Here is an 11713-nt window from a genome sequence, read left to right as displayed (position 1 = left end):
TAAGTCTCAATTTCTCTTCCAATCACTTGCACAAGCATTCTAGAGGAACATTAAAGCCATTACAAGCCTTGAATCAAGCTAACAACAGTTCTGCTCATCAAGAGGTTCCAAATCGATCTCTCTATTTCTCAAATTCATTATGCTATTGTTGTAGATCTAAGTTTGCTGGTGATGATGAGCTTTGAATCATGAAATTCCATGCATTATTGAGTGAGTTAGGGTTGATTAAAGTTTTATGTATGAATGTTCATGTGCTCGATTCTCTCTTAACATGTGGAATTAGGTTTAGTTGTTTATGGATTTGTGATATATGTTGAAAGACCTACACAATGATATGCTTAATTTTAAATTCTGGAACAAAAGTTCTTGATGTTCTTGAGATGGTGTTACTGTTCATGAACGCGTGATGAAGAAGATGATGATTTGGTTTTAGGCAACGGTTTCAATCCATTAGGCCACGCTTGGTTGTGTTTGCATGTGTTTGTTAGGGCTTGCGTTCTGATTGGCGCATGCAGCTTGCCATGCTAGCTTCTGATTGGTCAGTTTGGTTGACTGCGTGGGTTGACCTGCCAGCACATAAGTGAAACGCCGCGTTTCACTTAAGCCTGGCGCCAATATTTGAATTCGTTCCCCATTCGATTCCGCGCCATGCCATGATTCAAATGCTTCTTTGTTTTTTCTATTTCCTTCCATGTATTTCATATCCATGCTTCTCATCATTTTTTATTTTTTCATCATCTTACAAAATTCATATATAATTGAAAAATCATCCAAAAATTATGAGATTTTTTGCATTGTGTTGCATCTTCTGTCTATTATGTTTTGATCATTTTTCCATAAATTGTGCATGGCTGGATAATTTTTTGTGCTAGGAGACTTGAACATGTATGCATTCTTGACCTTGCTTTGCCATATCATTTGTAAAATGCTAATCTTTGATCCAATGCTTATGAAATTTTACATGCTATAACTAGACATCTTGATTGACATTTTGGTGTTGATTTGGTATTTTTATCAATTACCATTGCTGTTTTACGATCATGCTAAGTTAGGTGTGACAATTTGTGTCACACCTTGTGATGTTCAATTTGAATGATGTGTTTGCCATGCCAAATGATATCCAATTGTCCTGATTTTTTGTATGATGCATGTTATGGATGTTGTGATTGCTCATGATTTTTGTTGGAATTTTTGGAATCATTTCTGATTTAATTGAGATTTTTCATTCTGGATGGTCACATTTGAGCTTTTAAATGGCCTTGAACTTCATTTGATCATGAAATGCTTGTTCCTTATCCAATGAATGTGAAACTTTGCATACTATTTCTAGACATGTTGAGTGTTGTTTTGGCTTTGGTTTGAGGTTTTTACCATGATCCATCCCTGTTTTATGCCTATGCTAACTTGGTGTGACAATTTGTGTCACACATGTGCTTGTCTTGTGCTTGTCTTGACTTATGCTATGTGATTGCCATGCCTAATGATGTCCAATGCCTCTAATTTTTTGTGTGATGATCATGTTGTATGTCCTGTTTACTCATGAATTTTGCCAAGATCATTTGAAACATTTTTGATTTAATGTGCATTTATTCTTTCTGATGTCACAATGTGGTCACAATTTGCATACCTTGCCATGTTTGGTTCATGAAATGCTTTTGGTTAATGATATTGATATGGGACCTTTTGAGTTGTGTTCTTGGTTGGATAGGGATGATTCATGTTAAAATTCATGTTCTGTTTTGAATGTTTGACCCTAGGCTTTGACCTAGTGGTTTGTGACTTACAGTTGAGCTTTGATTTCAGGTTTAAACATCCAAGTCCATAGTTGATGATGCTTCCTCATTTGAGCATTGATGTTTGCTTTAGATGTTGGCTAACCTTGAGTTGTTTTGTAGGCTTTGAGAACAAGTGGCCTAATGGCTTGTGCCTTGCACATTGGTGCTTGAGGCTTTGTCTGTCTGTATGAGTGATTGTTGTCTGTTTGATTAATAGAACTGTGTACTGATTGGTTTAGATTTTTTTTTCAGGTACCTAAGTTGCTTTGAGTTCTTTTGAACTTGATTGTGCTTTGCTTGGTTGCTTAACCATTGAGGTATAACTCTCTGACTTCATGTAGTCTGGAAGACCTGTCCTGTTATGTGGGCAGGCACCTGTCTGAAGCCCTCCTTAAGAGGCAATGCTTGTGTTTGTTTATTTTTGTGCCAAGCAGGAAAAGTCCTCTTATGAGGCAATTGGCAGATAAAAGAGATGTGCAATCCATCTCCTGCTATTCAGTGTGTCATTCACTTTGCTCACACCATGTGTTGATGCATTGTGGATATTAACCCAAGATCTTTGTTGTGTCAGTCATATGTGGAGAAGAGTTCCTACTTTCTGAACTCCCACACTTTCATTTGTCTGAAGCTCTCCCAGGCCAGGGATAAGAGCTATGAGGTCTTACCCTCACTTCCCATTTCATCCGCTTCACCCTAACTCTCAATGTTAGGGTTAAGAGCTAATCATACCCCATTCCAGTTGGCTTGTGTTTCACAGCCTAACCTTGTGTGAGCTCAATTGTTTGCATATAGTGTGTGTGCTTGCTTTTTGTGCTTGTATGACTTTGCTTGTGCTGTTTAGGATAGCTTGCTCCCTGTGCAAGTTAGATAGAAACCTTAACATAGGGATCGTATGCATGACAACTTCTAGGCTCGAGTCGTAGACTCCCTAGTAGTTTGTGTCTCCCTTTGTCTCTGGTTAGGTTAGAAGTTCTTTCCCTGTGTAGGGGAACTACGTCGCCCTGATCCTCATACCAGATGAGGTACGTAGGCAGGAGATGAGCTGATCTCTCTGGGCAACCTTTTGCTTTTTAACCCCTTTGTGTTGTGTTGGAGTCTGACATAAGTCCAGCGATTGGCAGTCGATTTCCTGTGTTTGTTTGTCGTGTGCTTGGAGTCTGACATAAGTCCAGCGATTGGCAGTTGGTTTCCAGTGTGGGTTTGTTGGTTCGGAGTCTGATGTAAGTCCAGCGATTGACATTCGGTTTCCATGTTTGCCTGTTTGTGTGGAGTCTGACGTAAGTCCAGCGATTGGCAGTCGGTTTCCTGTGTGGTTGTTTGGCGTGCGTTAGCCGAGCTACGAGTGCTCTGATTCTTCTCCTGTCAGAGAAGATACGTATGCATAGGATGCGACGTCCTAGCGAGCACGTTTCCCCCTCTCCCGAACTACGTCGACTCTGATGTCTGTGCCTGACAGACTACGTAGGCCCAGGATGCGATATCCTGCCGAGTTAGTTTCTCTTGTTTTCTGTGTCTCTTTCCAGCCTTGTGCGAGCAGTTTGTGAGCAGTTTTTAGCAACCTTATCCTTTCTTTTGTGCGTGGATCCCGTCGAGTACGACGGATGCGTAGGGGTGCTAATACCTTCCCTTCGCATAACTGACTCCCGATCCCATCTTTCTCTGGTCACGAGACCATGTCTTTTCTAGGTTTACTTCGAGCGTTTCCTTTCCCTCTTTTGGGATAAATAACGCACGGTGGCGGCTCTGTTGTTTTGTCTTCCCGCCGGTTTTTCGCGTAATGCGACAGGAATACACGAAGAAGCATTGAGATTGCTGGATTCTATGATGGAATGTAATCATTTAACACATCTAGAATCCTATAAGCTTCTCATTTGTTGGCTATTTGAACAGGGTAACAAAGAGAAGGCTGGAGCAATTTTTCATAGTTTATTAAGCTGTGGATTTATTTTCTTTAAAGTCTAAAGTGAATGTTGCACTTTAAAAGAGAAAACATGGAGCTGTAACTGTTAGTCAAAAACTCAGTTCCAAGTTCGTTACAAACGTACTCCCTCTGGCCTTATTTATAAGCAAAAGTCTTTAGAATTTTTTGGCCTTAAATATAAGCAAAAGTCAATATATTCTACTCTATTAAATACTTTATTCCAAAAATACCCTTTGTCTAATATCAATAAAAGTAACAATGCACATTTAATATGCAGTAATGTAATCATGTTAATTTTGCCTTTCAAGGAATAGTACTTTTGTCCTATTATGCATATTTTCCTTTTATTTTACTGTACTATTCATATTTCATTTTAAATTATTTGAAACTGTACTACTGCATTTATTTCAAATTATTACTAATAACTTTTTTTGCTTAAAGCAAATTGTAAACTCCTTATATACTGTGTGAAATGATTAAATAGAAAATTTATTATGGATGAAAATAGTACTGTATTCTTTAATTTTTTAATTAGAAAAAATGGTAGGAGTACTATTGAATTTTATATTTGAACTAATTTCATAGTATATTTTATATCAACTTTTTCATTTAAAATATAATTAGAAAACAAGTACTAGTAGTTATAATAACTCATGCAATTCAACTTTTTCATAATATAAAAATTTCCATCACATTTGTTTAGCCAACATTATATAAATATTCATAAGTTTTTTGAACTAATTCTCTATCACATTTGAGTTGAGTGGGTAGCCTTCCTTGAGTATGCAATACATCTTTTTTCATATGAGGAATTTTATAATCATTGGATCCTTTCTTCTTCATAATTTCAACCATACACGATTGAAGTGTAAGAAAAATCTTGTTTGAACTTTTGATATCAAAAGACTCATAAGCATTTTCTACGACTTGAATAAGCTCATCAACGGAATTAACCACTTCTTTCTGTTGCAATGATTGTATGGCACTAAAGAAACCTAAATCCAAAACATTTAAATCGGGAGAATTAGGCGGTTGACAAGTCAAACGAATGTCAAAACCTCCTTCAGAAGCTGCTACACGAAATTCTTCATCATCTAAAGAAACATGACACGGTGCATTATCTTGCTGAATAAAAATTGTCTCATATGCATGCTCTCGTGGCCATTTTTCTTTGATGGCTGGTAAGATCTTGTTTATTAAAAACATTCGACTGACATCTTTAGTGATAGAAGTAATTGGTTTTGTTTCAAGTGTTCCTGCTGATCGATTGACACTTGACCTTCTTGCCGGCACTTTATCGACTAGGGGAAATACACCAATTTTTCCAGTGAACGTCACATTATCTTCATCATCAAATTTGGGTCTAGCTACCGCTACTAAAAACATGACCTTCTGAATATAATTTTTGTTTCTGCAAGTCCTATATGGATCATCCTCATTTGCAAGAAGGTAATAATTTGTTGAATTTTTTGACATATAAAACCACTTTTCATCTATGTGCACAATGTTATACATGGATTTAAAAATTGGATCATGAGGAATGCTAGTTTCCTCAAGCATACTCAAGCAGAATCTAAGACGTTGTTTCATATTATCATCCTTCATATGTGGCTTCAACGTGCTTGAATGTTTACGCAATACCCCTTCACTCACATATTTTTCCAATATTGACTTGCTTCTAATACCTAAAGCTTTTGCTAAAGATCGAAAAGTGCTACGCTTAGGTAACGAAATATCACGAATTTTTTCAAAGTCTATCTCAACTCTTTTACGACCACAATTTTTTGTTTTCTTGTGGCATGCATCACCCGTTTCATTAATCTGTCTCCAAATCCGATAAATAACATCTGTAGAGACTGAATAAGAGGAAGCAACTTTTTTAACAATTCCACGATTAAGTTTTCCTTCACAGCTTGAGTTTATCAATATTTCAGAAATAATTTTCCTCTGCGTGTTGTCCAAAAAAGAACGTTTCCTTTTCAATGGTTGTGTTTCATTAACAACATTTCCTACTAAAAAAATTTAATTATTATAAATTAAAAAGAAAACATAATTACAAATCAATAAAACAAATATTAACTTTGTTTATGTGAGTTTATAACAATAACTCAATTACTAAAAATAAAACAAATTTTTTATTATGGCAATAAATCAAATAGCCTGATTTAATATGGCAAGAATCAAAACATTATAAATATAATAGGCATAAAACAATTGCATGTCTTTATTTTTATTGAATCAATGAATAGGTATAGAAAATCCAATTGCATGTCTTCAACATTCAAAATAAAAATAGAAAATCAAAGAAAAATCACAATTGCAGTAGCATACAAATTGAAAAGTACTAGTACTGTGTGAAGTAGAAATTCAGTTCAAAATAAAAACATAAAAGTATAGTAAGTGAAATAACATAACTAGTGGAATAATATAACATCTTTTCTTTAAAATAGCTCATGACAATAAAACCATAGGAAAATTACCTGTTGCCTCATTTAGAGAGATATCATCATGGTTGACTATGTGACTGGTAGAAGAATGAGTTTCAGCCTCATTTTCATGAAAAACTTCTTCATATGAGAGACCAACATTCATCAAATCATCTCTATATTCTTCTTCTGCTACTTCATATGAATGATTCATATTTAAATTAACATTAAATTCTTCCTCATATGAAGGATACACATTCAAGTCAACATATGAGGGATTTACGTTCAACTCAACATTAGTTATTTCTTCTTCTTCATATGATAAGCATAAATTTAAATCAATATCAAGAGGCATTTTCATACACTCAAAGAAAAATCACATTCATTTTAGTGTTAGTTTTAATCTTAAATATATAGAAAATCAAGTAGAAAATTAAGGAGGGAAGTGTGAAAATTAAACCGGGAAATATTACCACCAAAAATTTCGTTTACAAAATTTAAATTACTGTGCAAAAAGTTTTAAGAATATAAAAAGGTATAGAAAGTGTGATAAAGTTGAAATTACTGTAATACAAATGACATTTTTTAATGTTCTGACCATATAAACAAATAATTTATTATTATGAATGCTGCTATTAATTGTTATTACTGCTGTCAATCTAATCATGAATAACATATTTACAAGTAAACGTGGGCACCATATCCCATGCCTCATTTAATTCTGATTGAGGATATTTTTGTCCATCTAACTTAATTTTTTCACAAAACTAAAGTTTCTTAATAAGTGTGAAAATAGGAAAAGTTGCTTATAAATCAGGCCGGAGGGAGTACATCACATTATCAAAGTTCTTAAGGAGTGGAGCATCATCATGAATATCAACAATCTTCTTTGCATTGGCTTGCTTGCGGATCTCTGCAACCGATCCATATCTTCAAGACTTCCTTCATTGATGGTCTACCGGCTGGCAATTTTTTAGATTAGTTTCTTTTCCAGTTGTCAGTTCCAATAGAACTACTCCAAAGCCGTAAACATCTATCTTCTCATTGATTCTAATTGTTTGAGCATATTCTGCAATTCATACACGAAATAAACATTGAGATCTAATAACTTAAGATAGTCGAATTTTATGAGAAAACGGGAATTCGAAATTGTTTCACCTGGAGCAATATATCCAAATGCGCAGCCACAGTTGGCATGGTGGCAAGTTCTTCTAGTTTAATCAGTATCCTGGCGAGACCGAAATCAACAACTTTTGCATTGAATTATGAATTCAAAAGAATGTTACTTGTTTTCACGTCTCGGTGAACAATATGCGGCGAGCAATCATCATGCATGTAGCATATTTCCTGCACCAAAAATGGAATTGTGAGATGTGGCAATATCTTTTAATAAAAATACATAGCAGAACTGCTGATGCTTTTCGTTCCAAAGTGGTGGAAGCCAAAACCAAAATGGCAAACGAAGTTGGATTCAAAACAGCAAGCCACCAGCAGCAGCAGCAATGAGAAAGTCGATAAAAGCGGCAAGGAAAATCCTAAAGAGAAAAAACCAGCAGCAACAATGATCAACCAGAATCTTCCGAAGATGATGATGATTTTGATGATGCTTTAGAGGATGAAGGTTTTTCTCTTGCAAAGAGTAAAAAGAATCATAACAAGTCAAGATTCACTGGAGAATATTCTGAGTTTGCAGGTCCATTGGTTATCCTTTCAGCCATTCCCTATATAACAGCAATAAGACCATCCAAAGCAAGAATATGCATGGCAGACAATGGACAGTTCACAGGAAATGCACTTTTTGACAACAAATTAGCGAGGTCTTCAAAGACATTACTGCAAGTTATGTCGCTATCAAAGCTAGCATACATATCAACCATAAATGTCTTTTGCCTGCAGAAGTCGACAAGGGCTTCCATGGCTACCTCTTGCTGCTGGTATGGAGCCCCATATCTGCTTTGTGCAAGTCTCAAAATGACGCAAGAAAAAAATGCTTCTAGCTGCAATTTGAGTTCTGTACGAAGATGGTGATATAGATTGAGAACAATGCTACACACCATTGAAAGTATGAGTGGACTCATTGACAAACCAAATCGCATCAGATTATGAAAAAGCTCATCCTGAATTAAGCTTAACAACCTTGGGTGACGGTGAATAGAAGGCCCTCCAAGTTCTGTAGCCGAATTGATTAAAGTTAAAGCAAAAAGGATTTCAAAACCCTGCATCTGCAAAAGATCAAGAAATGTTATGAAGGAAATCTTTACATATCTTCTTTATGATCAAAACTAAGTCCAAGATTCCCTACAGGCACAATGTTAGCAATAAATTCACTCTTCCGGAATAGTTGGTAGAATCTTCTTCTAGATGGAAAACATTGGCATAACCATTCAGGGCCAACAAGTATGCTGCTATTAGAAACCTGTGAAAGTACAAATGGGATCTTTAGTGAAAACAGAACCATCTTTTCAAACTTTGAAAATTCAAAATCAAATCAAGTTCATCTCAAACAAAAACATAGTGTGTGCTTGTGTCTTCATCGTCATCACACTCCTTTGCCATGTTCCTTTTTCTGTTGAGTAGTCACAAATATCACCATTTCACCTTTTCGAATTCAAAACTTTCCAAACCTGTTTTTTCCTCAAAGATGGAAACTTTATCTCTAAACAGTGAAGATTCTCACAAGAAAAAGATGGATCTCGTTGTTGTGTCACTGATTCAAGTGCTAGTCAAATTCCCAAAGCAGCCATGTCTATCAACAACTTTGCTTTGGCCGAAACGGAAGTTCCCGAGTCATATCCGGAAACACTCCCTAAGAATGGAAGAGCTTGCCTCAGAGATTTTATTTACCGATACATCACATCAAATCAGTTCTCCTCAGAGTGCTTACTTGATCGCTTGGACATATCTTCTGAACATATTGCACTCGAGATTGCCAACTGCGTTGAAGCTGCATTTTATGTATGGCGTCGAAGGGCTCACCAGAATGTGCCATGATCTAAAATTCTGCATAAACATCAAATGCAGCAATTATGCATAAATTCAGCGACTCTACAATGTACATGAAAGGTAGGGTTAGAAACCAAGAAGTTTACCATTTTTCTATGCCTTGGATGTCCCTGGACCAATTTGTCATCAAGTCATGCAGACAGAAGTAGGACAGTAAATATCAGTACCCCAATCTTGATTCTTTGAAGGATATCTCAATTCTTTGTAACCTCATATGAAAGTGGGACTCTTTGATTCCACGTACAGCCAATGAGGCCATTGGAGTATCAGAACCCTCTCCAGAATCCAACAGTTTCCAACAGCCATCTTGAAATTCCACAAAAATCCTGCCACAACCTGGATCGCTTTGAGAAGCAGAAGTAATAAATCTCCAATATCGGTTTCATATTTGATCCAAACCAAGAGGTTCCAACAGTTCTGATGATGAAAATGTCAAAAGTCTTGGACCTGTCACATTATTCCTCAAGGGTTAGGACCTTTCTGTCAAGAGTGATGATAATAAAGAAGTGCAATCCAGTAAGACTTTAGGATGACGAACCTGTCCAACCAATTGCTATATCTGATAAAATTCTGAAAGGATCAAAAAGCTTAAACACCAATCCTGCAGCATTTCGCCTCCGAACGAATCGCACCACCAAAGCCATGTGAAAGCCATGCCCCCAAGCTCAATGTTTTCTCCTGCAAGCATCAAACCACACATGAATATTCCGGTAAATTCACAGCGGTAAAAAGCCCTTTACCGGCGGTAAAAGTTAACAAATAACCCAAAAAGGAATTAGGACAAATTCCAAAGAAGAAAGTAGGATTCGTGTTACCTGTTCCAGATCAAATACCAAATGAGACATACAAACTGTGAGCACCCTAAAGGACTTCGCAGAGCATTACCCTTTTGATCTCCATAGCCAGCTTAAAAACCCTAAGAGGGTGAGTATAAAAGGAGCCGCCTCCTCCACGATTCAAGGAAAAAAAAACCCTAGAAAATCCGACGGCTACTGAAAAGCAAAAGAAACCCTAATAATTTTTTCACCGAAGAAGAGAGAGCCGCCTCCTCCTCCACCAGGTCGCGACCACCAGCGATTGACGAAGCATAGAAGATTTGTGGGAGCAGGAGATTCGTATCGAAGCGGAGACGTCTGAAGAGCAAGCAAGAAAGGTGAGCGTTCTTGTTGATTTTTTTGAAGCCACGGGTTCGTTTGCATTTAGAGAGAGGTCAAGAGAATGGGTTTGTTTTCTTGAGGAAGATGAACGAATCTTTTGTGATTTGATTCACTTTCCTTCCGTTTCTTTTCTTTTATTTACTTTAAGGCATTTAAAACCCACCTGTGAGGGTTACTGTGCCACTTAATGACCGTGTGGCTTTTCCTTGCAACTTTTCGTTAATTACTGCTGGCATTGATAATGGTCAGCCTTGTTATCTCCACCCAACAGCCAGGCGGCTAGGGTTGGCCTTTGGGATTCTCTCACCATTTTCGTGGGCTTTAGTTGCTCATTAGCTTAAACAGCCCATCTCATTTTAGTTAGTTTTTTATTTTAAACTATCTTTATCTATTCTTGTTTATATATTTAAGTTGTTGTTAGGGTAACAAATGAACATAAGTGGCCGAGTGGAGAGGAAGCAATTTCACCTTCTTTAGTGGGATGGGCTCGATACTTGGGAATAACATATCTTCATATTTTTATTTTTATGCTTACTATTTTATTTTAAATTTTTATAACTTCTTAATATTTATTTTACCATTTTTGTACCTTTTTATCTAGTCCTACTTTTTTACGCTTGTTGATTTTATTCTTTCCGGTTTAATTTTTAATGTGTTGTAAATAATTTGTTGATTTATTTATTTATTTCGTTCGGCTTACTTTTGGGCATATTCTCCACGAACTCATACGCCATATCAACTTAATTGACCAACACCTCAAACCTTCACATTAATCCTTCTATTCAAACGTATCTTTTTATTGAAATATGAAGAAAAAGATTATCCTGGATGGAATATCCAGTTATAATCCCGAATATTAGGCTCAAGTTGTAAGAGCTTGCAAGCCATAAATATTTGTCTTCTCTCCCACACTCCAATATTCAAATCTTTTTTCTAAGTAAAATTTTGAAGAAAAAGATTATCCTGGATGGAATATCCAGTTATAATCCCGAATATTAGGCTCAAGCTGTAAGAGCTTGCAAGCCATAAATATTCGTCTTCCCTCCAAGACACTTGTAAATATTTGAACCATTTCCTTAAGCAAATTCGAAAGAAAAAGATTACCTGGGTGAAATATCCAGACGTAGTCCCGAGTATTAGACCCAAGCTGTAAGAGCTTGTAAGTCACAAGTACTCGTCTTTCAAACTCCAAAATACTTAATTCCTATCTTAACCTCTTTCAATAAAGATGGAAATGGAACATGGTGTATACCGTGCACTCCTGAGGTTAAGATTCGAGGCGGATGCCTCGCCTATCTTAGCTCTCGCCATCATCCAAAATTGTCAATGCGGTTTCTTCAAACCCTTTCTCAATCAAACCTCAAAACACTTAATTCTTATTAAACATTTTTTCAAATAAGATGGAAATAGAACATGGTGTATACCGTGCAC

The 11713-nt window shown here is 36.4% G+C and overlaps 1 protein-coding gene across 1 annotated transcript; it reads right to left on the bottom strand.

The window, feature by feature from the left end:
• Window positions 1–4395: 4395 nt before the first annotated feature.
• On the bottom strand, window positions 4396–6477 carry LOC127087666 (uncharacterized). The gene is made up of 2 exons (XM_051028596.1): window positions 6177–6477; window positions 4396–5705 (listed from the first exon to the last, which is right to left on the bottom strand). Exons 1-2 carry the CDS (start codon window positions 6475–6477, stop codon window positions 4396–4398), a joined length of 1611 nt encoding a protein of 536 aa, XP_050884553.1.
• Between the last annotated feature and the right edge of the window lie 5236 nt (window positions 6478–11713).

Source organism: Lathyrus oleraceus, chromosome 5 (assembly GCF_024323335.1).
Source record: "Lathyrus oleraceus cultivar Zhongwan6 chromosome 5, CAAS_Psat_ZW6_1.0, whole genome shotgun sequence".
In the NCBI taxonomy this organism is placed as follows: domain Eukaryota; kingdom Viridiplantae; phylum Streptophyta; class Magnoliopsida; order Fabales; family Fabaceae; genus Lathyrus; species Lathyrus oleraceus.
This window is presented reverse-complemented; position numbering and strand designations above follow the sequence as displayed.

Bases quoted from the DNA above. Each gene is read 5' to 3' on its own strand.
- LOC127087666 (XM_051028596.1), bottom strand. From the start codon at position 6,477: ATGCCTCTTGATATTGATTTAAATTTATGCTTATCATATGAAGAAGAA. The intron at 5,706-6,176 runs GTAATTTTCCTA...TTTTTTTAGTAG, and splicing joins CTCTCTAAATGAGGCAACAG to GAAATGTTGTTAATGAAACA.